At 35.5% G+C, this 27,290-nt stretch overlaps 1 protein-coding gene across 4 annotated transcripts in view; it reads left to right on the top strand.

The window, feature by feature from the left end:
• Window positions 1-27,290, top strand: part of ZFPM2 (zinc finger protein, FOG family member 2) — a 477,627-nt gene that overhangs the window by 221,100 nt on the left and 229,237 nt on the right. For all 4 annotated transcript variants that reach the window (XM_003938599.4, XM_010349282.3, XM_010349281.3 and 1 more), the window contains one exon: window positions 20,582-20,700. In XM_003938599.4, coding sequence (XP_003938648.2) covers window positions 20,582-20,700 — 119 coding nt within the window. The remainder of the gene's footprint in view (window positions 1-20,581; window positions 20,701-27,290) is intronic.

The following is a 27,290-nucleotide window of genomic DNA, read 5'->3' on the forward strand; positions in this document are numbered from 1 at the left end:
ATTAGGCAGCTGGTGCTTGTTTGTAAACCACGGAAGGGAGGGCCTCCTCTGTTATTTTCTACCAAACCTATGCAAAGTTTTACTATCATCCCTGATGAAATATTTTTAAGTGCATGCTTTAGGTTAGGTCTTGCCATGCATATTGTACTATTTAATTATTACAAGAATCCTGTGTGATAGGTATTATTTCTCTCATTTTTATAAATGAGGACCTGAGTTTCAGTTTAAGTGACTATCCTACTATCACACAGTTGTTAAGTAGCAAAGCTGGAATTCAAACCCATGTCCATCTGACTTCAAAACATATTCTCTTTCAATTCCACCATGCTGTGCCTGTACTTTTAAGTGAAATATCATGAATATCCTGGATCAAAGAAGAATCTCTATATTGGAAGAAACACTTGACTTATTGAACAGAGTTTCAGATGAACATACCCATTTAAATGCATTAACATCTTGCTTAAAGGCAGTACTTTCTGAGGAAACTGAAAGTAAGCAATTAGATTTAATTCACTTGTAGGTGTACACCTAAGGCCATACCTACACCAGCTAAATAAATGGAGATTTTAGTATCTTTCACCAGGGAGCAGTAATATCTGTGTTGCCATTTTAGGAAATGTATAATCTTACAATATATTTCCATTTAAAACAGTATAGCAGATTAAATTCATTTCAGTACTGTAGATCTCACGTTACTATTTTATTGCAGTATTGTAATGACTTTATCTGCCTCAGTATAACATCTGAATCTTATAAAAAGGAACAGATGAGAAAATGGACACCAAATACCATTTAAATCACCTTCATTTTGAAGGAATTGTTAATTTTTTTAAATGTAGGAAATTATTTTTTCAGAAATAAACCAATATTTGAAGATTAATAATGAGTATTATTCATAAGTCTTGGTATATATGGGAAAATGAGTAAAATAAAAGATACTGTTACAAATTACTTTTTCGGGCTCACCAGAACTAAAAGTAGACTCCAAAGAGGGAATACTTTGTTATTTATGCAATTAATATTTTTATATATAAAATAGTTACACTACTTGCTAGCTTTGTAATTAATTTATTGATAGTACAAATATTATAGTTAATGTTCTACAAATACATAATACATAATACATATTTAAAAGAGAAATTCAATCTTGTTAATTTTTATTTCTTTGGTGAATTGGATAATTAGATATTCAGGATTATTTGTCTCCTTTCAATTGTATAAAACCTGAGGTGATAGATTTTTATATTTGCTTCAGTTCTTGATTACTTTTATCTGTCGTGAGATGTAATCCTTTTGGTTGGCTTTGTTTTGATAATTATAAATTACTAGTTTAAGGGCTCTCAAGTTTCTGAATCCATATTTTTTTTTTTTTTTTTTTTTTTTTTTTTGAGACAGAGTCTTGCTCTGTTGCCAGGCTGGAGTGCAGTGGCATAGTCTCGGCTCACTGAAACATCCACCTCCTGGGTTCAAGCGATTCTTCCACCTCAGCCTCCCAAGTAGCTGGGAATACAGGCACGTGCCAAACGCCCGGCTTATTTTTGTATTTTTAGTAGAGATGGGGTTTCACCATGTTGGCCAGGATAGTCTTGATCTGTTGACCTCGTGATCCACCTGCCTCGGCCTCCCAAAGTGCTGGGATTACAGGTGTGAACCACTGCACCCAGCTGAATTCATATTCTTAACTGAAATATTTACATTTGACCCTTGAATAATACAAGTTTGAACTACATGGGTTCCAGAATTTTTTTCAGTAAATACAGTTGGCTCCTCCCTATCAGTGAGTTCCTTCTTCATAACCAAATGTGGACTGAAAATACAGCATTGGGCTGGCTGGCTTTTAGTATCCATAGGTTCTTCAGGGCCTACCATGGAACTTGAATGGGTGTGGATTTTGGTATTCTGCAAGAGGTTCTGGAATGTATTCCCCGGTGGACACAGAGGGATAATTATTGAGATAATTATAAATTCACATGCAGTTGTAAAAAATAGTCCAAAGTGATGCCTTGTACACTTTGCCAAGTTACCCGTGATGGTTATCAATTTGTAAAACTGTGGTATACTATCACAACCAAAATAGTGACATTGATTCCACATACTTATTGTAATTTTTTCAGCTTTGCTTATACTTGTCTATGAGTGTGCGTGAATATATGTGTGTATTGAATCTGTAATTTTTAAAAATAACTTTCTGTCCTCAGGAAGTCAGGGCGGGGGGAGTGGTGGCTGGTCATTAAGTTGTTACTAGTATCCAAAAAGATGTTTACTTGCTGTTTAAAGTGAACATTGAAATGTATAATTAAAGGCAATACCAGATCTTAGTGATATTAATGGACTGTTTAGTTTGATTTGCATTTCCATAAGAAGTTAAATTAAAATCTCCTGGATTAAAGCCCTCTGAAGAATTTACTTCTATCTCCTTTTAAGAGGCAGGAAATATAAGGCTGGGCATAGTGGCTCACTCCTATAATCCCAGCATTTTGGGAGGCCAACGTGAGTGGATGGCTTGAGTCCAGGAGTTTGAGGCCAGCCTGGGTAATGCAATGAAACTCCGTCTCTACGGAAGTTACAAAAAATTAGCCTGACTTGGTGGTCCACACTTGTGGTCCCAGCTACTAAGGCGGCTGAGGCAGGAGGATCACTTGAGTGCAGAGGGCAGAGGTGGCAGCGAGCCCATCGTAACATAGAATCATAAATTTAGTAGCCCAGGGGAACTTAATAATATGGGCTCTTCCTGAGTCAATATGGATTACATAAACTCAATCTCACTCTTTTAAAAAATCATTTTCTTATATATTGGTGAGAAATTAAACCAATTAGAAGAGTATTAAAAAGGATCTTTAGTTTTCTGATTTTTGAGTGACATATCTTTTCTTTTGTTTGTTACTTTCATGTCACCTTCTCATGTATAATTTAAATCATCCTATATATTTTTGCAAATACTATCTTTCCTCCTTCTGTCCCTCCATCCCTTCCTTCTTTTGTGTATTCAAGTAGTATTTATTAAATCCTTCACTTTATTCCAGGTATCATACTGTGTCTTAGGAACAATTTATTATTAGACATGATGTTTTCCTTCATGAACCAAATAACTTGAGTATAGTTGGCCAGACATTGACATTGACATTAGTCAGGCATACACACACATCCACACACACGCATGCTGCAGTGTGGTAGATACTCTGATGGACGTTAGTGGGAAGGTAAATGGAAGACATGAACAATTCGAACTGAAGGTGGCTGGTTATCAAAAGGCGTTTTGGAGGCCTTCCTCTTGGTGTCATTTTGTTGATACTATACAAACTATTTCCATATCGTGTGTTCTAAAACTAGGAGCCTTTAGTATTCTCAAATTAGTAAAATGCTGAAATAAAATAAAATATTACAAAATAAATTTCTTTGTAATAGGATCACAAAAGCCTTAGCAGAATGAAGAGTTTGGAGAATGGTCAGTTCTAGTATGGGTGTTAGAATATTTGTAAAATAAATGAAGATTTGTCAGCTTCATTTCAGTAGAATACATTTACAACTAACAATACTCTACATAAGGTCAAGTGGGCATTGCTATGATTTGTAATTGGAGTCTTCTTTACCCTGCCCTAATGATGTCGACTTTTTCTTCCCTTGTAATTGATTGTGTGTATGTAAATTAATTTCTCTTAAGTGCTTTAGAATTTATTCTATTAAGTAGTCTCATTTCAGATCTTGTTTACGTTATTCTCTTGCTTCTACCTCGTGTTTCAAACTTCATCTCTGGCCCTACCACCTTGATAATAATTTCATATAACAAAGCTGAAAATGCAAAGGTTTTAGTGTAATTTAATGTTCTGGAGAAAAGGAGTTCTAATGGTTCATGTAGCTATGATTAAATATAAAGGTGGAAGTGTTGGCTTCTTCATGGACACAAGTGAGGTTTGCAGTATTGATTTAATAATCTTCAGCTGAGCAAAATTACTTAAGGAAAGTGATCCCCAAATGCAAAATGATTACAAGGCCAGAAGCAGAAGTGGTGTTCATTACATGTTTGTTCAGCAAATGAATAAATAAATGGAGTGGTGAGAACTAAGTTCCACGTGTTCATACACAGCTTGTTCACAGAACCATCTTTTTTACATATCATGAGTTAGTAATAAGTAATGGTAAATATATTGATTGTGTAGTTGATTTGCTTTTACTTTGTTGGCTTTGAGAATTCAAAAGGGCAGATTAATAATATACTTTAAAAATGTTATTTTTTTTTTCTGAGGATATGCTTTTTTTTAGGTTTAACCTCCTTGGTTTAGAAGCACAAATTGTTAGAATGACAAAAATCATGATGACTATGATAATAATATCTGCATTTCCACAGGATTCTGACTAAAGAGTAACCTTTGATTTTGATAGAGATATTTGTAAGTGTGAGGAGCTATAGTAATTAATATTTTTGAAAAAATAGTGGAGGAATTGCCTGTTTACATTAGAAACACTACCAATTTTCCCATCAAGAAGTTAAGATTGTCCCTAGCTCTTTAATGTAATTATTCGTTATACATTTAATCATTGTTATTTGGTCTATCAGTGTTTGTTCAGAACTTCTGTGTTTTCCTAGTAGCCATCTCTCATGTTGCTATACCTTAATCTTGATGAACTCTTCTCTCCCACATTGCCACTTACCTAATTGCATTAATTTGATTCCAAGTATTCTAGAAAAGCGAGGTAATATATAAATCTACACTAAATAACTTAGAGAAAATAAGGACTATATTCTCAAAAAATTAAGATCGAGCTAATTAATAACGACGGTTTTGCTTCCATTTTGTTGGCTTACCATAGGCCTTAGTTGATTTCTTAACTGCTCCTCCTAAGTCTGTTGTGAAAGTGAGACCACATAAAGAACTCAATATAATATTGACCATATTATAAGTACTTAGTAAATGTTGTAAGTTTTATCTTCATTATTTTATAATTGAGAAGAATTGAGGAAGGAAATGGAAAAAAATCTATTGACAGCCAGTAAGATGAATAAACATTTTCCATTGTTTATCAATATGGTTGTGTGAGTATTTTTTTCCACTAATGCATAAGTGCATTCCCTATTTTCTCCTTTCTGTAAGTCTATAATGTCAGGATAATGTCAGTGGAGCAGTTAATCCTGGTTATCTAGAAATGGAATGGGTGACCCACCTTTGATGTTGACCTTCACAGCCACATACCTCTGCCTGGCTTAGCTATGAAGTAGGAAGTCCCAGTGTGGGTTGAATGTCTCCATTACCTGTGGGGGTAGAATCAGCTCTGGGATTCTGTTCCTGTTGCTTTTGGATTCGGTATGATCTTTTATACCTCCTTTTTTTTTTCACCTGGAATGAAAGTGGTTCTAGGTGAAGGCTAGTGCTAGATTGGCTAATTGTGATTATCAAGCTTATTGAATGCAAGTAGTCTTTATCCATATGCTTTATGTCCTTCTTTATTTGTTCCCAATTATAAAACACTAAGATAAAATTTATAATATGTTTTGAGTTCTTACTATGTGTGCAACATTATACTGAGTCCTTTATCTATATCGTCTCATTTTCATGATGAACTTAGGAGAATCAGTTTGGAAATTAAATTGATACCATGGCAAGTAGCAACCAGTTGAGGGTTATATAAGTGAATATAAGCTACAGTGAATATAAGCTAATAATGCTTAAGATGGTTAACAAAGCTTTTTCTAATATGATCTGAATTATTGATTTATGAAACCAATGTAAGAATCTATAAAACTTACTTTGATAATGTCCATATGTTTTCTCCTTATTATCTATATATGCAATAATTTCCCATGATAAAGGTTTCACAATTTCCCTTATTTTTTTGGCAGGGGGTGTTAGATTCATCATATCAGAAAATACAAAATTGGGACATTCATGTGTTTGATAGAGGAGAAAATAGTATGCATTGTTACTATAAATTGAAAGTAAGGTGCTAAAGCCTATGTTCTTTGCAATGGCAAATCGTTATTTTGACTCTGGCTAAGAATTGTGCATAATGATTTCCATATTGCTACGCCTATTCGACTTTAATTCTACTCTTGCTATATGTATTCTACTTTAACTCTTCTGAATAATTGGTATTTAAGATAAACAATATAAAGAAATCAGAGACCAGGCTAGGTGGCTCACGCCTGTAATCCTAGCACTTTGGGAGGCTGAGGCAGGCGGATCACCTGAGGTCAGGAGTTTGAGACCAGCCTAGCCAACATGGTGAAACCCCATCTCTACTAAAAATGTGAAAGTTGGGCCGGGCATGGTGGCTCAAGCCTGTAATCCCAGCACTTTGGGAGGCCGAGGTGTGTGGATCACGAGGTCAAGAGATCGAGACCATCCTGGTCAACATGGTGAAACCCTGTCTCTACTAAAAATACAAAAAATTAGCTGGGCATGGTGGCGCGTGCCTGTAATCCCAGCTACTCAGGAGGCTGAGGCAGGAGAATTGCCTGAACCTAGGAAGAAGAGGTTGCGGTGAGCCGAGATCGCGCCATTGCACTCCAGCCTGGGTAACAAGAGCGAAATTTTGTCTCAAAAAAAAAAAAAAATATGAAAGTTAGCCAGGCCTGGTGGCGAGCCCTGTAATCCTAGCTACTTGGGAGGCTGAGGCAGGAGAATTGCTTGAACACGGGAGGTGGAGGTTGCAGTGAGCTGAGATCACAGCATTGCACTTCAATTTAGGCAACAGTCTGAAAAACTCTGTCTCAAAAAAAAAAAAAAAGAAATTAGAGTGGGTTTAAAGAATGCTATGTTTTACATTCATGGTTTTACTTAAATCAGTGAATGTACAGAGGAAATCAGATGTAAGTTATTTGTTAACATATTTTGGTAACTCATCTTTACATTTATACCTATCGTTTCTTTAGAAATAAAAATACTTTTTGACAGATACACATAATTTCAAAACTAATTTCTATCTTCTGATACGACTTATGAACATTTTTGTTGTTTCTAAGCCACATCTACCCATTTACATGGTGAAGTTTTACAAATATGCCTTAAATGTAATACCTTTTTGGCTACGTAAGTATTCTGATATACAGTCATCAAACAATAAAAATGATTTTAACAATTTGAAGTTTTTTTTGTTTTGTTTTGTTTTGTTTTGTTTTGTTTTGTTTTTTAAAGAAAAGCAGTTGACTTCTGGCATCATATGGGTAATTTATATAATCGTGGTCATTTCTGGATGTCTGATTCTGCTTTCAGGCATCACACCATTAGTTCTGAATGTGCTTGTTCAGAACTTCACCAAGTAGGTCATAAGAATAAGTGATAAAAAGAAACTCTTTGATTTTTAGACACCATACGTTGAGAGAACATGATAAATACACTCACTTCTCTGACCTTCAGTGCTGGGTGTGATAACTTTCAGGATCCTTATAGTAATTTCAGGAGTTCATGTGAAATTATCAAAAAAGAGCAAAGTACATTTTTCTAATAATAAGATTGTTTTATAAGAGTAGTATAATTTAAGTTGAAAGCAGTTTCAAAGACATTTTCCAATAATTTTTAGAGCATTTTGTTTAAAATTAACATATTTACAATATTGAACAACAGAAACTCTTACCATCAGTGATGATTTCATGGTTTTAAACTGTTTTTTACAACAAATTCCAACCATTTGTTTCATCCAATTTGGCAGTGATTTTCTCTCAAGGCAATATTCTCTCATTCATTAAATCTCTGCCTTACAAACAATTTTATTTGTAACACAACAAATGTGTTAAATTGTCAAGTTAACATTCTGTTTGTTCACTTTTTAAAGAGATTCTTTCTGATTTCTTAAAGAGAGGGTGTATATTGCTTTAGTCCTTTGCCAGTCCAGTCCTCCCTCTGAGATGCCGTTTCTGATTTCCCCAGGTTGCCTGAGGAGATTTTTTAACTTACTGGTAAAATTTTGTCATACCTTCAGCAAACACTTGTTATGTTGGGCCATAATTATCTCACCATCATTACAGTAACTCACATAAGGAAAAAGTCCACATTAGATTCATTTTACATCTTCAGTATTCAGCACTGTGACTGGCATTGTAAGTGTTTAACAAATAATTTTGAGTGAGTAATTATGTTTTTAAGTGAAGTTCAGCTGGATATGATTTTATGAACAAAATAGTCCTGGAAATAATACTGCCTTCAGAAGTTTGATACCTGCTGGGCTATTGTAGGCCTATTGGTCACACCCCAAATAAGCATATGTAAGGATTCTCTGTTAGGGACCACTCCACAGAAAGAAACAATGATCGTGAGTAATAATATCAGCCCGCCTTTCCTCCTTCTTCAAAATCTGCCCTCTTTATATTACATATTCATATTAGAAAGGGAAAGATCCAAGGAAAGTGAGAAAAAGGAGAGGAGAAGACACAAGAATAACATATATATATAGAACACATTTACAGTTAACTTAGTGTGCTGAATGTGTGATATAGACATATTTTACAAGTTGGATAAGGCAAGGGCATGAGATTTTCTAGTTTGTAATAGGTATGTAAATTTTTGCATTGTGCCATTTCTGGAGAAAATACTATCAATACAAATGAAAAGATGGGGAGTCATTTTGGTGTCTTTTACACTTGGTATTCTTGGGAACAAAAGCTCACAAATCCTTGCTTCCCTTCCTCCCTCCCTCCCTCCCTTCTTTCTTTCTTTCCTAACTCCTTCCCTCTCTCCATCTCTCCCTCCCTCCCTTCCTTCCTTCCTCTATTTCTCTCTCTCTCTCTGTCTCTGTCTCTCTCTCTTTAAAATGAGACAGGGGCTCACTCTTTTCCAGACTGGAGGGTAGTGGCACAATCACCACTCACTGTGGCCTCTAACTCCTCGGCTCAGGAGATCCTCTAATCAGGGCCTCCCAAGTAGCAGGGACCACAGTCACAAGCCACTATGCCTGGGTAAGTCTTTGTATTTTTTGTAGAGATATGGTCTCGCTATGTGACCATGCTGGTCTCAAACTTCTGGGCTCCCACAGTCCTCCTGCCCTGGCCTCCCAAAGTGCTGGGATTACTATTACAAAGTGCAATGAGCCATTGCACCCAGCCTAAATGTATCATTTCATTTCTTATGCTATTAGTGACATAATATAATGTCATTTAGTGCTTATTCTTCAGAGAAAATATTTAGTTATTAAATATACTAAAATACAAAATTGAAAGTATGATTATCAGGTGGAGAGAGGGAACTCCATTGTCTTAAACCAATGAATCTTATTAGCTTTCTTCTTTCTGAAATTTTTGGGACAGAAATGTAAAATGTTTTGTGAACTCCGACACTCACATCATAAGCTTGCCACCCTTAGCCCTGTGATGCTTTCAGTGTTTTGTTTGTTTAATCTTTCCTGCCACCTTACCTCCTTCAAAACTCACCCTGTGGCCCTGTCCTTCAGGCACTCACATTCTGCTTTCCAAATTGGCTGGCAGCTAATCTTATAAATGAATCCACTCTAATGGCTGCTGATATGATACTGGGTTTGAGGTCAATCCTTCCACCTAGTTAAGTTGTTACATTTTTTTGAAAGAAGCAGTCTGATAAAATATGAAAGGGTCAGAAAACCAGGATTGGAGTTCTAGTAGCATTACTAATTTTGTAACTTAAGTCATTTTAGCTTTGAGCCCCAGCCCAATCAATACAATGATGAAAATTATACCTACTCTGTTTAATTCCTATAGTCCTACCAGGTACAAAGCATTGTGGAGATATCTGAAAAGTTGCATAAAGGGAGATAGAAAATATGTACAAATTACTCTTATAAGGAAGAAAATGATGAAATGTGTTAGAATTCAACGGGAGCAGTTACCTCTGAACTTCTGACAAGGAGAGGCTGTATGAATCAGGAAAATGTTCCCCAGAGAATGGCAGATAGACTTCAAGGGATAGCTAGGGTTTAGACAAAACACTAATGATGGGTACTTCAAGAAATATACCACACAGCTGAAGCCTTCAAAACACAGCAAGACTGAGAATGTACTACACTCAAAACACGGAGTATCAAGGAGTCTGCTTTTGGCAAAATACTTCTCATCAGTTATGAATATGTAACTTACAAATATATGCAACTGTGAAGATACACGGTTGTTAATCAAAGACTCCAGAATGACCAGGAAATGACTGGAGAGTTCTTCAGCTTTAGGAATTACACTCTTGGAAGTATTTTCTGAAATGAATAATATTTTCATCAATGTAAGTTTCAACAATAGAAATAGGCAACTTGTGCCAAATTATAGCCTGTAAGTTAGATCCTCCTATCGACTAAGGCATTTTCAAACTAAATAAATACGTATTATGTTTATTGAAGATGCGGTGTGTGACACAGTTAACACATTAATACTGCATAGGACTTATTCTCTTAAATTCTGGGATCTGCATCATGGTTTCATAAAACATTTAGATATTATGCAAGGTGCGCTGGCATAGTATTAGGAATGAATTCAAGTATCCTAGGGTTTATATTCATTGGTGATGTTACAGTTTTATGGTTCTGTTTTCCACTCTATTTTTTTTTTTACAGACTTTTTAAAGACGCATGATACTTGTTATACTTGTTCTTTGAATAAAAATTTAAAAATCTGTAATGGAATTCCACTTCAGATCAGTCTTCTGAACATTTCTATTAGTGAATAAGAGTACCTCACGTTGTACTATTAGCTTCCTGGTTCATACTAAAAGCTTTCAAATTAATGCTTTTATTTTTCCCTTGACATTTATTCATCTGTCAAATCATTCTGCCATCCTTTGGTTTTATAATATTGTGACCTAAAAAACTCACCTCTCCACTTCCAACTGGAGCCTCCTGAGGACTTTTACTTCCAGGCAAAACTCATTGTAATCACAACTGAAGTCTAACAACATTTATCTGTCAAAGCTTATCGTAATATTTCCTTCCATCTCCAGCTATACTATCTCATCATGTTACAATGCATGACCATATCTTGGTTTGTTATAGATGTCAAGCTAACGCAGTACCTAGCACATCTACACACAAACAAGTATATGTGACTATTAAATATCAGCAATGACTTGTGATAAGTTCTAAGTGAATCATCTTCTACATTAACGACTACAACCTATGAGAAATAGGCAATTTTAACAGACTACATGTTGACTAAATAAATGAATGATATTGATTGACTGAAGTTAGAGCCATAAATATCAATGAGTTCTATTGATGTTCTAAACTGTTCTTTAAAAATTATTTCTTCCTATCTTGTCATCGGACAGGATCAGTAGTTGATTTTTATCCTGTTTCTTCTTCGGAGGTTTTCCTCCTGGAGAAAAACACACCTTCTCTGACCCGTACTCTTCAAGGCCTGACCTTTCTGTGGCCCGCCTGCTGGTAGACTGACTTTTAGCTACTGCACATCCCACTGCTGTTTCCTGTGCCTGCCGGCCAAGTCCTCTTACTTCCAAGATGATTCCCCCCTAACCAGAGCTCCCAAAACATAACCTCCCTCTGTTTCTTCACTTTTGGATCAGGAAGTGATATCAGGTCAGCTGTGACACCAATGTTGTCTAGAAGGTCAGGGAGGGTTTCTGGCAGCAAAGAAGCGCACTGTATCAGGTTTCTTGAGTGAAACAATAGTGACCTACTCCCTCCCACCCAACTTCCAGCAGCTAAAAAGACTCCAGCAACCACAGCTCCACCTTCTAACGACTTTTCCAAACATTTGCAAGAGCTAGTCACGCTCCAGGTGAACATTTTCAGACACCTGAGATGAGCTGTTTCTTCCTGTTTCTTTGTTCATATAAATAGGCCATAGAGCAAAGGGCAAAATATGGCAATTTCTTTCTCCCAATCTTGAACATAGCCTCTGAATATAAAGCTTATTTTGTATGCAACCATGTAAGTGAAGGTTTTCTAGTTATTTCATGTTGGGTTTTGTTACCGTTTTGTTTGTTTGTTTATTTGTTTTTTGTTTGTTTGTTTGTTTTTGTTTTTGTTTTTTGAGACAGGTACTGGCTCTGTCACCCAGACTAGACTGCAGTGGTACACCTGTAGACCCTGAGCCCCCCAGGCTCAAGCACTCCTCCCACCTTAGCCTCCTGAGTAGCTGGGACTACAGGCCTGTGCCACCATGCCCAGCTAAGCTTTGTATTTTTTTTTTTTTTTTTTTTTTGTGGAGACAAGGTTTCACCTTGTCTGGACAAGGTTGCTCAGGCTGGTCTTGAACTCCTAAGCTCAAGTAATCTGCCCTCCTCAGCCTCCCAAATTTCTGGGATTACAGACATGAGCCATCATACCCAGCCCACAGTGCGGTTTTTAAAAGCACTTAGAATTTTCTGTTTCATTACCAATAATAATACTACCTACCCACATTATTTCATCTCTGTTTCTCTATAAGGAAAATGACAATTGAAAAGTTTCAGTGGGCCTTAACAAAGAAAGAATAACCAGTCTCAGAATTAATCCTTAAGACCAGCCAGGGTAAGAAGGTAAAATGTTCCTGAGTTTGTAATATATGTCAATATTTGGCAGCATATAAATGTAAATTTGCTTCTTATATGATGCTGTACACATTGATTTCTGTGACTTTTTAGAAACTATAGCCACAGAGAGCATTTTGCATTCTTGAGAAATGTAGTGATTTTACTGTATGTTTTAGACCATTCCAGTGTGTTGTGTTAGAGTTTTTAGGTACTAAATTCATTGCATGAAAAGGAAATGTTTCTGTTTTGCCACCACCATTATGTTATCTTTTCCAGTGCAATTACAAGCTAATTCAGGGCTCTTTGTGTTGAACTAATAGCTTCTGATTCGCTGCTGTCACCCAGTACCTCCTCGTGCTCTTTTAATACCATCTGCAGTGCCCCCAGCACTTACCTCGGGTGAGCATTTTTCTGTAAGTAGAGACTCATCTTTGGCAAATCATTAATGGAACATCAAAAAGATCCCATCTGTTAGAGTTACATATGGCTAAGATCAGAATTATCAAATATCTCATTTTTTCTTTATTCCCTTTGTCTTTTTTTCCTTTCTTATCCACACAATAAATGTAGTTGTCAGCAGGATAAGTTCATGCGCCGGATAAGGTCACAATTTCATTTAGTGACAACTTCCAACAGTAGGAACTTACAAGGTTCGATTTATTAAAGAGTCAGAAGGGATAAGATCGCTGCATGGCCAGCCTGATTTATCAGGGTTTGACTGGAGCACTTGAATAGGGAACGTCATATTTCAAGTTTTATGTTCAAAACTGTAGTTTAGTATGTGTTGTGACTGTATGACTCAAACATTGAGAAGGAAAATTAGAAAAAGTATCCCTATAAGGCAATTTGTAGCCACCAACCAAGAACTATCATTTCCTGAGCCAAACCATGCGTTTGAGATGGATCAATATAGCATAATATAAATGGTGCTATTTGTCTCAAAATGCAGATGAAACGTGGTTATTAATACTTGAGGAAACACATAGTGGCAGGACTGCAGTTTGGCTGTGAAGATAATCGGCAGTGAAATGATCTAACCCTCTTCTGTATCTGGCAGGCAGCTGTCAAATGGTTAAACCATAAAATAGCAAGAGCTCTGCCATACTTGAGCCACCTTGGCTGACTTTGAAAATGTTTTGAGATTTTAAGAATCTTTGAGTGCTTTTTGAACTCAGCATGACTTCAGGGCTGTCCATGTTTGATACCATGATATATAATGTCTTCCAACCATGAAGAAAATATAAATATGGGTTCTGACGCTATAACCTTCTGCTGTAGCATGGCCTGATAAATATTATGAGCTAATTCATGTGGTCTGCTTTAAAATTTGGTTATATGTTTAAAACCAAGTTCAAACCAATCCAAAGTTTATTTTCAGCAAAGGAAATATGATCTTCTGTCATCTCATTTACTTGCAGCTATGTCCTATGAAATCTGAGCCTCGAGTTAAGGGATGTTCTGTAAATACCTTATATGTTTATGTCATCAACTTAATGCTGAATTCAGGTGAAGCATGATTGCTGTAACTATTCTAAAAGGCTCACATCTGTCTGTTTCCCTTTGGTGTGCTGCTATGTTCATATCCTTTGCTTTCTAAAGACACATCAAAAAGGCCATATTAAAAAAATGCAATGTCTTCATAGCACTTTCAAAGAAAAAAATATTTGAAGTCATCTCTGGTGATTTTAAGTATTTCTTTCCACCAGTGAATTTCTTTTATTTAGGCCAAAAAGTGGCTTGATATTTTAAAAAGCTGTGGGATGTTCGGTAGTGATTTCTGACCTAGGGCTTTTTTTTTTTTTTTTTTTTTTTTTTTTTTTTTTTTTTTTAATGAAGCTATCAGAAGTCTTTGAGTAATCACAGACTTTTAAAAGTATGCATTATCAAGAAGATAAGAGAAACAGCCCTGAGCACTAACAATATTATCTTTTACCAAAATTGATTAGTCCGTCCTATGTGTCTCAAATATTTTCTGTGAACCTACCCAGCATGTTAAAAAATCAGGCTTCTTTTTGAAGAATAGCTGCAAAAATATGAACTGGGCAGAGAAGAAAAGTTTTTATTTTTTCATCCCGCTTCATATTCTACAGATGAGGTAATGTATGTGAACGTATTACATAGAGGGTTGAACAAATGAAATGGATGCTTGCTGTAATACAAAGAGCAGATATTACTAAGACAACTCTCTTTTGTCTCCAAAAATCAACTTCAACTGTACTAAAATTGAGATACATGGTATTACCAACATTTTCATCCCATCGATTGTGTTCTATTTGTATTTTTCAAATATCATGTGTCACAAACTCTATTAATTGTCAGGGAAAAAACAGAATTTTTAAAGAAATTTGCAGATTAAAATGTTTATGTTTCTGTTGAGGTGAAATAAGTTATCAAGCAGAAACCTACTAGGGAATAATTAAATGCAAAACTGTGTGATATTGGACTATAAATGCAATGAGAGTATTAGAGAAGACAAATTCAGTTTTCTCTATAATTCAGAGAAGCTTCATGAAGGAGAATGGCTTTGGGCTTGACCTTGCAACTTTAAAAGGGTCTATTAAGGCAGGCAGGAATAGGGTGTGTCTGCCAGATAGCAGGAACCATTCTCAGAAAGTTACGGGAGAGCTAAACTGGAGATGAGGAGGAATGGAAGGGGAAGAAGACTTTTTTGACGGGACGGAAGAACACATTTGGAAGAGCAGTAGAATGAAGGAGTCAAGCAAGTACTGTGGAGCAGTATCATGGTATTAAAATTCAGGCAGAGATGTTCAATTTGGGATGGCTAAGAAGGAGCTAGTGAAGGAAATTGCATAAATGGGTAACAAGATCAAAGTGGAGTTTTAATCAGTTTATTCTGGTGGAGATTTGGAACCTGAATTGGAGCTGCAGAATGAATGGAGGTTGGTAGGTCATCTACACCCGAGTTGATGAAAACTTTAAAAATGCTGATAAAAAGGGTGAATCCAACAGATAATGGAAAAGAAAATAAGTCAGGATGTGAGGAGTGATCTGGATAAAGGTAACAATGAGGCAATGTGACATCAGTGAATGGTTGGATGTGATGATAGAAGTCATATGGACATGTTCTTAGAATTCTTCAGTTTCTTTTTGGTAAAGTAGTACATATACGGTATTTCCATATTATTAATCTTCATAGCAAACCTTTTCAGAAATCTATTGCAATTCCTCTTTTGCATACAGAAACTGAATTTCAAAGGGTTAGGTAACTTGCTAAGGCTTATTATAGTTACCCTTCTCTCATTCAGTTGTGAACCCATTCCAGTGTGTATCCTCCCGGTCTACCATTTACAAAACTCCTTTCACTCCAAATACCTGTCATCGCCATCTCATCCAAAGAAATCTTTCCAGTTCTTTCCCTCCCCGCCTCCCCTCCCTCCCTCCTTTTTTTCCCTTCTCTCCTCTCCCCTCTTTTCTTCTTTTCTTTCAACAGAGTCTTGCTCTGTCACCCAGGCTGGAGTGCAGTGGTGCGATCTTGGCTCACTGCAACCTCTGCCTCCCCTATCCAAGCGATTCTCCTGCCTCAGCCTCTGAGTAGCTGGGATTACAGACATGCACAACCACGCCCAGCTGTTATTTGCATTTTTAATACAGATGGGGTTTCACCTTGTTGACCATACTTGTCTCAAACTCCTTACCTCGGGTGATCCACTCACCTTGGCCTCCCAAAGTGCTGGGGTTACAGGCATGAGACACCATTCCTGGCCTCCTCCTTTCCTACTTCCATAAATTTTCAGATTCTTTGATTGGTTCCCCTCTCCTTCAAGTTCTCAATTAACCCCTTGGTGTCTATAGTACTAAAACTAATTTCTTTTCTACATCTCTTGCCAATTTTCCTAAAGTTTCTATGCCTATTCCTCCATCACTATGCCTTTGAAGGTCTTTAGAGCTCTTTCCTAGGTCTTTTCATTTTATCATGATATACTCTTGAATCCTCTGGCTTTTATTGCCATATATGCAAGGTGGCTTTAATTACTGAATAAATGCCAAGACTTAATTCTAGTTAGAACCTTGCTTCTGGGCTCCAGGTCTATACTTGCCTACCTAAAATTACCTATTGCCTTCTTTATATTACCTATTGCCTTCTTTTTTTGCCACTTTAATATCAACGTTACTAAACTATAACTCCTTATTTTACTCTTAATTCTTGTTTTTCTTTCTGCATTCTCTTATCTCAACAGGTATGTGGCCATTGGCTCATGTGACAAAGTGAGATACCTGCATAACATTCTTGGATTCTCTCTGCCCTAAGTCCTAAAATCTAAACAGTCACTAAGTTCTATGACTTTTACTTCCAAAGTCATATGGATTTTATTTCATGGAATTCATCCGGGTCCAGGCTGATTTTCTTGCTTTATACTTTGGCCTAACACACTGTATGGTACTTAGCAGATCCCCAATAAATATTTATAGAATAAATGAATGAATAAACTAATGAATGGGGCATAAAGAAATAAACAAATCAAATAAGAATTGGAGCTTTTCTATCTTATTTCAGAATATATCATCTTTTCAAGTCAAATGTCCATCCTTTGATAAAGTGGTTCGAAGACCTAAGTCTCTGACCTACCAGCACAGTGCCCTTCTACTTCTGTATCTCGGGTCGGGGAATCATGCTATCATGTACTGTCAGTGTTGAAAAATACCTTACCAAGTTGAGAGTGAGTGCAGACCACTCTAACAATGACAAACCAAGGACTCAGAAAATATATAACTTATTTGAGGATGTTCAGCTAGTTGTTGAACAGAATTGGTTAAAAATTTGCTTACCCTTAGTGCAGTAAAGTTTCCTCTATTTATGACACCTATATTAATTTTTAGAAAAAAATCTTACTCTTAAGCAGTATGTAAGTTAAATGTAACTTCCATTTATACAATGTTTTATTTCTGTTGCTATCATTAACCTATGTAACTCTGGGAGAATATACATGCTAATTATTTGCACTATGCTTGCAGTTTTTATAAGTGCTATTATGAATGGATGAATATTTTTATTTCACTATTTCAGCATCAGAAAGGATTTCCCTAAACCACAAAATAACTTGTTGGCAAGCAAGAAAAGGGGACAGGGGCAAGAAAAGAAACTGGCAAGCAAGAAAGGAGACTTGCTTGTCTAGTAAAGTTGAAAGAATTGACTTGATACCTTGAACAGTTACTGGACTTTCTGTTGTGGCCATCTTTAAGAGCTTGTAAAAGTATTTTTGGTCTGCTTAAAATTTTAATGGATAGTCAAAGACACTTCAGAAACTTTGGAGATATTTGGATATCACTTTATGATCGGGCCCAAGTTTGTAGTTCTTAACCCATTAAAAGACAGCTGCTTGTAAATCCACAGGTATAGATAAGGAGTCACTGTTTGACTGAGTATGAACGCTTTTCAAATGAAATATGTCCGTGGCAGAAAGAGAGGATGAATTACTTTTTTAAAGGGTTTTCAAAGATTCTAATGATTCCTCTGGCATCACTTAAATGTAACATGACTGGTCATTTAGTGTGTAAAAATAAGCAAATTATTTTGGTATCTTTTTATTTAGAAAATAAGATTTTTAACTTGTATTTGTCTGAGAGATTCAAATATATTTTATTTTACATGGCAAATTGTAAATAAATTGTTTTAAATATATATAAAACAATGGTTGAAAAAATACCAAGAATTCCTGTCCGATAGAAATTAAACAGTTTATTTTCAAAAAAGAAAATTATCCTAAATATTTCAATAAAGAATATGAACATGCATATATTGTGTCATATTTTCCCACTGGTTCCTCTCTGACATCAGAGTAGATTGTTATCTTTGTGCTCTGTCTCTGAGGGTGTTTCTGTAAAAGGTCTCTGATTCCAATGCATTAATCAAAAAGATTGCACAAAGACAAAAAACATTTTCAGAGGAAAAATCTCATAAACTGATTTGTTATTCTATATATAGGAAACAAATTATTCTTTGCATAGTTTCTGGACACTGAAAAAGCATCAGAATCTAGTGCTGAGGCATTAGATTGTTATTTACTATACATATTCTATTTGTAAAAATAACTTTTAGGTGTTTGGACTTACTGAATTGTTCTGGGCTCATTTTCCTCGCTGCTGATCATCGTTTGCTATTGGTACGCCAGAATAAAAAAAGTTGGAGAATGTGTATATGTCTTCATTGATGTGCTCTTCCATTTTTAGTGTATTTTTCAAGTGGGAAAGAAAGAGTGTTAGAGGAATGGAGAATGGAAGTGTCATCCCTGAATTTAAATTTTTGACTGGGAACATGGAACTGTTATTAACATTACATCTTTATTGCTAAGATATAGATAAATTTAAATTTTACAATGGATACAATTTAGCCATTGCCAAAATATTTTAGCTGATGATAGTTTATATACTTTAGTTTTGGTTTTCAGAATAAGCCCTAATGAAAACATGAAAAATGATGTCTGGCATTTAAACTATTAAAAGGAGATGGCACTAAATAGAGAAATAAAGAAGAGATATAATTGAACTCAGGTTGACAGTATTTATTTTTTAAAAAACCATGAGATTGAATCTATGTATTTAAAGATAGCTACTAACTTGAAAAGAAACTAAGGCTAGATTAAGGCAACAATTTTATGTTACCTGTCATGAGATGTATTTAGAAAATGTAATTACTGAATATTTTCTATTTTCCTCAGCTTCCTAGTCTATATGGATTTTCATTTACATTTAAATTGGTGGAAAAGTAATTGCAGTTTTTGCCATTATTTTTGACCAACCTAATATTTTTTCTGTTTCGTTACTTCCCATTCTCATGTCTGCTGTTGATCAGGCTGAAAAAGGAATAACATTTAAAAACAACAAATTATATTATTGAGATAAAAATTTTAAATATAAATATTTTAGGCTGGTGTGGTGGCTCACGCCTGTAATCCCAGAACTTTGGGAGGCCGAGGTGGACAGATTACAAGGTCAGGAGTTCGAGACCAGCCTGGCCAATATGGTGAAACCCAGTCTGTACTAAAAATACAAAAATTAGTGAGGCATGGTGGCAGGTGCCTGTAGTCCTAGCTACTCTGGAGGCTAAAGCAGGAGAATCACTTGAACCTAGGCAAAGGTTGCAGTGAGCCAAGATCACGCCATTGCACTCCGGCCTGGGTGACACCGCAAGACTCTATCTAAAACACACACACACACACACACACACACACACACACACACATATGTGTGTGTATATATATTATGTACATAAATATTTTAATATTGTGATAAGGCATGGTAATACCCTTTGGGAAATAAATATCCTAGATTTATTTATTTTAAAGAGAGGCTGCAAGTCCTGATTTTGATTTTTCTTTTTCTGCCTATCTCAAACAACATTAAGGCTATTGGCCATTTTTTTTTTTTTTGACATTTGAGGCCCTCTTTTGTTTATTTGTATATCACTCCATTCATTTACTTCTTAAGCAAGCATTTAATGAATTCCTACTTCATGCAAGTGTGTATACTGTCTTTACTTCCTGTTTTCCTTTAATGATTCCAAAATACTATTCTGGAGTAAATAGGAGGAAGGCCTTCCAAAACTGGTTATTTCCAAAGTGCTTTTGTCCGTACACCTTTGGCAACATAGAATTCTATTCAATATACCAAATACAGAAAAACAAGTAAAAACTTTGTCTAAACTTTTTTTTTTATTTGAAAAACATGCCTTACTATATATTGTAAATATAGTCAGTTTACCTATTGAAACTGGTAGTAATTTCAGAAAATTACCAAGTACTTCAAAATCTCTCCACAAATTGTTGTCCAAGAGTCTCAAATAAATACAAGAAATTTAACTCAAAATGATTGTCCTAATGTTTCTTACCCGTTTTGGCATTGGATCAGTGCTTTTTAAGGGAGTGTCATTGTTTCTGGTTCTTAAAGACTTAACTAAAAAGAATTGACTTCAGTAGATGATGTGTTTGAAAAGGTGCAAGGAAGAAATTTGGACTAAATTTGAATACAATTATAGGGACAAGTTTTATTTTCCTCTCAGGATGAGTTGTTCTTCAGACAAGCATAATTAATTCTCTTTATATGAATCCTGAGAATATTATGTGTGTTAAGCAAACACTTAAAAAGAGGTAGCTGCTATTAAGGCACGGGTGGAAGTACTCTAACCACTTCTGTTTCATTGTCTGCAGGAGAGCTGGAGGTGTTTCAGAAAGATGGGGAACGGAAAATTCAGAGTCGGCAGCAGCTTCCAGTGGGAACAACCTGGGGGCCGTTTGCTGGGAAGATGGACTTGAATAACAATTCTTTGGTATGTGGATGTTCCAAGATGGTTAATATTTTGTCGTTGACTATTAATATTTTGTCATAGCTCAGAAATTGTCTCTGCTTGTTTTCCAGTGACATCCCTAAAAAATAACCGTTTGTTTTTGCTTCTTCACGGATGGCAAAACTTGAATACTTTTCAAGTGGTCTGTCTTGACAGTAATATACACAGAATTCAGAAGGAAACAGGTTACTCATACTAAATAATGGCTAGCGACGTAATATATAAAGTTATTGCTTTAGCTGCCTAGCCAAACTAAGACTGCTCACATTTAAAAATATATACAGTTGCTTTTATTTTTCAGATGACACAAGTTGTCACACATTACAGGGTTACACGAAGGACAAGAAATAAACAACTTTGCTATTCCTTGGTAATACTGTTTGTACCTTTAAAAGCAGGGATGAATGATCAGCATTATCTTTTTGTTGTTTTTTTATAAAACTTCTGAGAACAGAAAATCTATCTCTTGGTATGATTATATGGATTATTGATTAAATAGATATTATAAAAGTAATGGAGGCCAGATGTGGTGGCTCACGCCTGTAATCCTAGCACTTTGGGAGGCTGAGGTGGGTGGATCACTTGAGATTAGGAGTTCAAGCCAAACGTGGCAAAACCCCATCTTTACTAAAAATACAAGAAAAAATTAGCCAGATGTTGTAGCTGGTGCATGTAGTCGCAGCTACTTGAGAGGCTGAGGCAAGAGAATCCCTTGAACTCAGGAGGCGGAGTCTGCAGTGAACCGAGATCATGCCACTGCATTTCATCCTGAGTGACAGAGTGAGACTTCGTCTCAAAATAAATAAATAAATAAAAAATAATACAATGTAAAAGTAATGGAAAGGTAGGTCATTTGGTTACATTTAAACTTTATTTCTTAATCAGATATATTGGTTTGCTATTCCTGCCTCAGCAACTCACCACAAACTTTGTGCCTTAAAACAACATAAACTTACTATCTTGTAGTTATTGAAGTCAGAAATCCAAATTGGGTGTCGCTGGGCTAAAAGGAAGGTGTCTGCAGGGCTGAGCTACTTTTTGGATGCTTTATGGGAGAATCTGTTTTCTTCTTTTTTCAATTTCTCAAGGCTGCCCATGGCCCTACCCTTATAGCCCCAGTTCCATCTTCAAAGCCACCAGGGGCTCATGGGAGTCTCTCGCATCCACATTCCTTCTCTGACTCTTCTGCTTTGCTTTTACACATTTAAGGACACTTATGATTATGCTGTGTCCACCTGGGTTATCTAAGCTAATTTCTCTATTTTAAGGTCATCTGATTAACACTTTCAATTCCATTTGCTTACTTAATTTCTCTTTGCCAATGCAAAGGAATGTTCACAAGTTCTAGAGATTAATATGTAAGCATATTGCAAGGAGCTATTCTGCCTACCACATTGGATAAAAGAAAAACAATAGCTGAAAACCTCTCTTACAGTAAGTGGTAACACAGGTGATGAAATTTGGGAAGAAAAATGTTTCATATTCCTTAGAGGAGCAAAAATTTTTATAAGTATTCATTGTAATGAAAGTCCTTCTCTCTAAATGCTATTTATATAGGAAGAGTCTTGTGACTTTTAAGTGACTCTATCTATGCTAAGGGGACATAAAAACTCCCAGAGCGGTTTTGACAGATGTACTGAGTTCAGCACCATTACATTCCATTTTCGGTTTATTACGTGAAGGAAATTCCTTCTTTAAGTTATTACATGAAAACATTGATATGTATGGATCTCTGTTTATTCAGTGCCATGTGGATGTGACAGAGATTGTTAGTTCAACTAAAAATAATGATTAGAATAAATAGAAAATATTTGGGTTACCAAACTTTTAAAGAAGGCAAAAGATCTCAGGGGTGTATTTCTTACTTCATAAATTCATGTATTTATCCATAAAAGGATGAAGTAGGAGTTTTCTCATGTATTTAAAGACCAAACAAGTTGACTATAGTCCAGGCTAACTAATTAATAATCTGAGCAATTTGTTCTAGGTGAACCAGTGCAGCTACTTCAAAAGAGCTTTGTGATATGGCCACAAACTACAGGCCTCAGTTGGTTGAGTTGTATTAACAGATTCTATTGATTCTTTTCAGAGAGCAATATTAACTATGCCCATTTCTCAAGCTAATGAATGTTAAGAAAGGCAGGGGAAGGATTGTCTAAACATCAAAGGTTGAATTAAGTGCTATTCTGATTTTATCTGGGAGTTTCTATTTGTCTTGTAGGATTGCTTACTAAACATTTTAAGCTATATCATATTTATCTTATTTATCACAGTGTTTCAGATACCAACACAACCTTTAGTCATTTGTCTGATATTCCTTCAAAAGTGTACTGACACTATATCAGCTATAGTTGATGTGCAAGATGAACATTTTTTGGTTTACTATATTAAAAGAATACATTTATTAAAATGCTATTTTTGATTAATCTTGCTATTACTATCTGCATGTATACAGAATGGTAGTTTTCTGACATTTTTACCATATGGTAAATCGTGATGGATCAAAAATAAACCTGTCTGAGAAAGTTTGATTTTTTATTGAAATAATTGCTGATTTTTAGACAGATGATGTCATTTTGCTGTTTTAATAGTTCTATATAGCTTTAAAGCTATTTTATGCCATATTTAATATTTTTAAAAGGATTTATTTTATAGAAAATTTTCAGAATTTTTGATACTATTTAAAACATATGAATACTCTTTAGGTTATCAACAATAGGGTAATGGGTGATAATTATTTATCGAAAGCAATTTAATACTTCAGTTTTCTTCTTTTTTCTTAGGATTTAAATATCAAATTATTTTTTTTAGTTAAATACAGCAGTTTCCTTTATTAAAATTTAGTTACCTCACTAAAATATATTTTTCAGATGTTTTTCTTTTGAAATAACATCCTCTTCCAGAATTTACTTCTGAGCTTATGTCATTAAATACTACTACTAGTAGTATTCCTATTACTATTACTACTGCACATCAAATTGACTAACATATATGGCTGGAAAATGGATATAAATTAGCTCACTTAATCTCCAAAGAAACCTGTGAATTTGGTTCTATCATAAATCATATTTTATGGATAAGAAAATAAAAACTCACGCTTCTGATTCCAGAATCTGCTTTTTTAAAGAGTATGCCACATTACCTTCTCAGTATAACATCTGTAACATGATTTGAGCATGATAAAATTGTCGGTGATTTCTTAACATGAATCCTAAATTTATGAAAATCTCTGAGAGGAAGTGTGCAAAAATTACAAATAAACATTTTTTCCCTGTTGGGCAAAATATTTGTTATGTAATTAGACTACTTGAGCGGTTAAAAATTAATTCAAAGGCTTCTGCAATTTTGTTACATCTTCATAATTTAGACAGTACTATAATATGTATTTGATATCATAAATATTCCTTATAACAAAATATATCATCTACTAACCCTTCCCTACCCAACCTTGAATCAAATTTGGATTAGCATACTCTCTTAAATTGCTTATTCGCCAACTGATGTAATGTTACTCTGCTCAAACTCATGGTGTTGGCTCAGGAGATTCAGCTCACTAATTAATCCAACACAGTAATTAATTGAGTCACCATGCCAGATGTCAAATCCTTTTTATATCTTTCAAGTCCCCATCTTGAAATACATTAGCAATATGCCACCTTCTGCAGGAAGCCTTTACAGACCAGGCATTTAGATGTATATAGAACATTTTAAGAAACACAGAAACACCAAACAAATTGGTTTGACAAAAAGTTGTTCTTGGAATTATATAACACACTGAACATATAAATAGAGTCTCTTTTGTCCACACCTTATAATCTGGGTAGATACTTCATGCTTTAAAAGTGTTACAATAGCAACAGCAGCATAGTAAATACTGTAACTGGGCCAGATACTGATCAAAGTTCTTTACATGTTTTATACCATATTTACTTCTTACACAAATGCAAGAGAAGATAATATTTATCTCCTTTGTTACAGAGGAGTAAACTGCTACTTTGGGAATTTAAATAACTAGCCTAAGGTCAACTCCATTCCACAACACATGCTCCAGTCTTAGAAATGTTTTCTGTGATATGTAATAATAATACTGCCCAGCTTACAGAAATTTTGGACTAAATGAGATAGTATATGTGAGTTATCCACAAATTTCAACTACTATTACTAGTCATTAATCTGTGGAAGTGAACCCATTGAAATCTTTTAAGCTTAAAGCAAAAAACACTCTTTAAATTAAACAAATAACACTATAGACCTTGGCGTTGAGGGATTTTACATGCCTAAATTTGACTGTTTGCCAAGGACTCTGTCTTAGGATTCTCCAGAGAAACAGAAAAACAGGATGTGTAGGTGTATAGCCAAAGATTTCTTTTTCTTTTTCTTTTTTCTTTTTCTGTTTTTTTGAGACAGAGTCTCACTCTGTCCCCCAGGCTGGAGTGCAGTGGCGTGATCTTGGCTCACTGCAACCTCCACTCCTTGGGTTCAATTGATTCTCCTGCCTCAGCCTCCCAAGTAGCTGGGACTATAGGCACGTGCCACCACACCCAGCTAATTTTTTATTTTTAGTGGAGACTGGATTTCACCATGTTGGTCAGGCTGGTCTCAAACTCCTGACCTCAGGTTATCTGCCCACCTCAGCCTCCCAAAGTCCTGTGATTACAGGAGTGAGCTGTTGCACCTGGCCTTAGACAGAGATTACTGATAAGGAATTGGCTTGCCAGTAATGATGGTTGGGAAGTAGAGAATCTGCAGTATTCAGTCAGATGAGTGACCCGGGAGAGCCAGTAGTGCAGAAGAGGTTTGATAGCAGTCTTTGGGATATTTCCTCTTGCATAGGGAGGCCAGCCTTTTTGCTCTGTTCAGGCCTTCAGTTGATTGGGTGAGGCCCAATCACATTTTGGAGGGCAGTCTGTTTTACCTAGAGTTCACTGATTTAAATATTAATTTCATTCAGAAATGCCCTGTGAGTTGGCACATAAAATGAATCGTCACAGGCTCCAAAGGTCTGCACTACCTAGCAAGTTTTGTTTTTTTGAGGTATGACCCTGTACCCCTGAAAAAGTTGTTATCAGTGAGTGACCCCAGTGTTCCTTCCAGCATCTCAACTCATATCTCAGAAATAACTTATAATTAATACTATTATGGTAGCACAAACTTGCTGTTTTTGAAAGTTTTGCAATTTTATTCATTGGAAGAAAAGGACTACTGACAAGGAAGAAATTTTAAAAATCACCTTAAGTTCTGATCAATATCTGGTTTGGATGTATCTTAAAATCAATATCTGGTTTGGACGAGTCTTAGAATCAATATCTGGTTTGGATGTGTTATGTTTATATGTTGCACCTTGGAAGTTTTCCCCCGTATTCTCCCAAGGACGAAGTTCCTTGCAAAAAACTGAATCTCAGCTGTGCTAGTATGCGGTAATGCTTAGTAAAGATCAAGCAACAGTGATTACTTGGAAGGTTGGGTGTCTGAAATTTAATGGTGTTTGCCCTCTCTTGCTTTTAAATATATCAACTATTGACAGTTAACTATTCTGATTGGATTCAGCCAACTGCTGGAATCATACAACATACATAGTTAATTAAATAGAAAGCCCAATATTACTTACAACATAATAATAAACATCACAATCTGTTAAATTCAACAAATGAAATTTGATACATAAATCCCATTTTATTCTGTTCAATCAGAACAAAACTGTATTATTTTCCCACAGGATATTTGTGAGATTGAATTTTTTTAATAAAATGTACATATAAAGGGCACTATAGATATCTTGTTGACCTAAAAATGAAATGATGCATGTATCATATTGCATCTTAGAAGTTTTAAGATAGTCATCTTTATAGAAATGTGGTTGAAGAAAGAATGAGAAGTTCCTGATCTATATGCTTAGAATTATTAATTGCTTTTATTGCTCCCTTTGCATATTTATCCCTTCCAGTATTCATCTTTGATCTTAATCATTGCTAGAGTCTTCAAGCTTCATACTGTACATATCCTGTACCAAATATATCTCTGCCCATGTCTCTGGCATTCACCTCTATTGTCAAAGGCTGCTCAGTGAGCACATCTGTGACTTTTCTGCCTGAGCACTTTTTTCTAGCCTCAAGACCAAACTTTCTGCAAGCTGGGAAAGCTGACAGTGCTAGAGATTTCCTATTCCCAACAGTTATCCTCAAACAACAATGGACCAAAAGTTGGTGGAATGACACCTCCACTTCCCTTCTTCTTGGTCAGGATATAAGATGTATTCTGTATTGTCTGTTGGAGTTTGGTAGTAGAATCGAGCTCTGATTGCCTTGATAGTGAATATTTTTTGGACCTTTTCCCTTTCCTGCTTACTTTTCTACAACCTTACTGGAATTTTTTGGGATCAACTTCCCAGGAAACTACTTGTACTTGGGCAAGCTTCTGGGGAATCCATACTAAGACAGTCTCTAAGATGTAATAATGAAATAAATTTGAAGGCAATATCCAAATTATTATTCAGATTCTAGAGAACATAGAATTATTTAATCTTTATTATTCAATTTTGGACCTCTACTACTGGCACATAATAGATATTCAAT

This window comes from Saimiri boliviensis, chromosome 15, assembly GCF_048565385.1.
Source record: "Saimiri boliviensis isolate mSaiBol1 chromosome 15, mSaiBol1.pri, whole genome shotgun sequence".
Taxonomy (NCBI): domain Eukaryota; kingdom Metazoa; phylum Chordata; class Mammalia; order Primates; family Cebidae; genus Saimiri; species Saimiri boliviensis.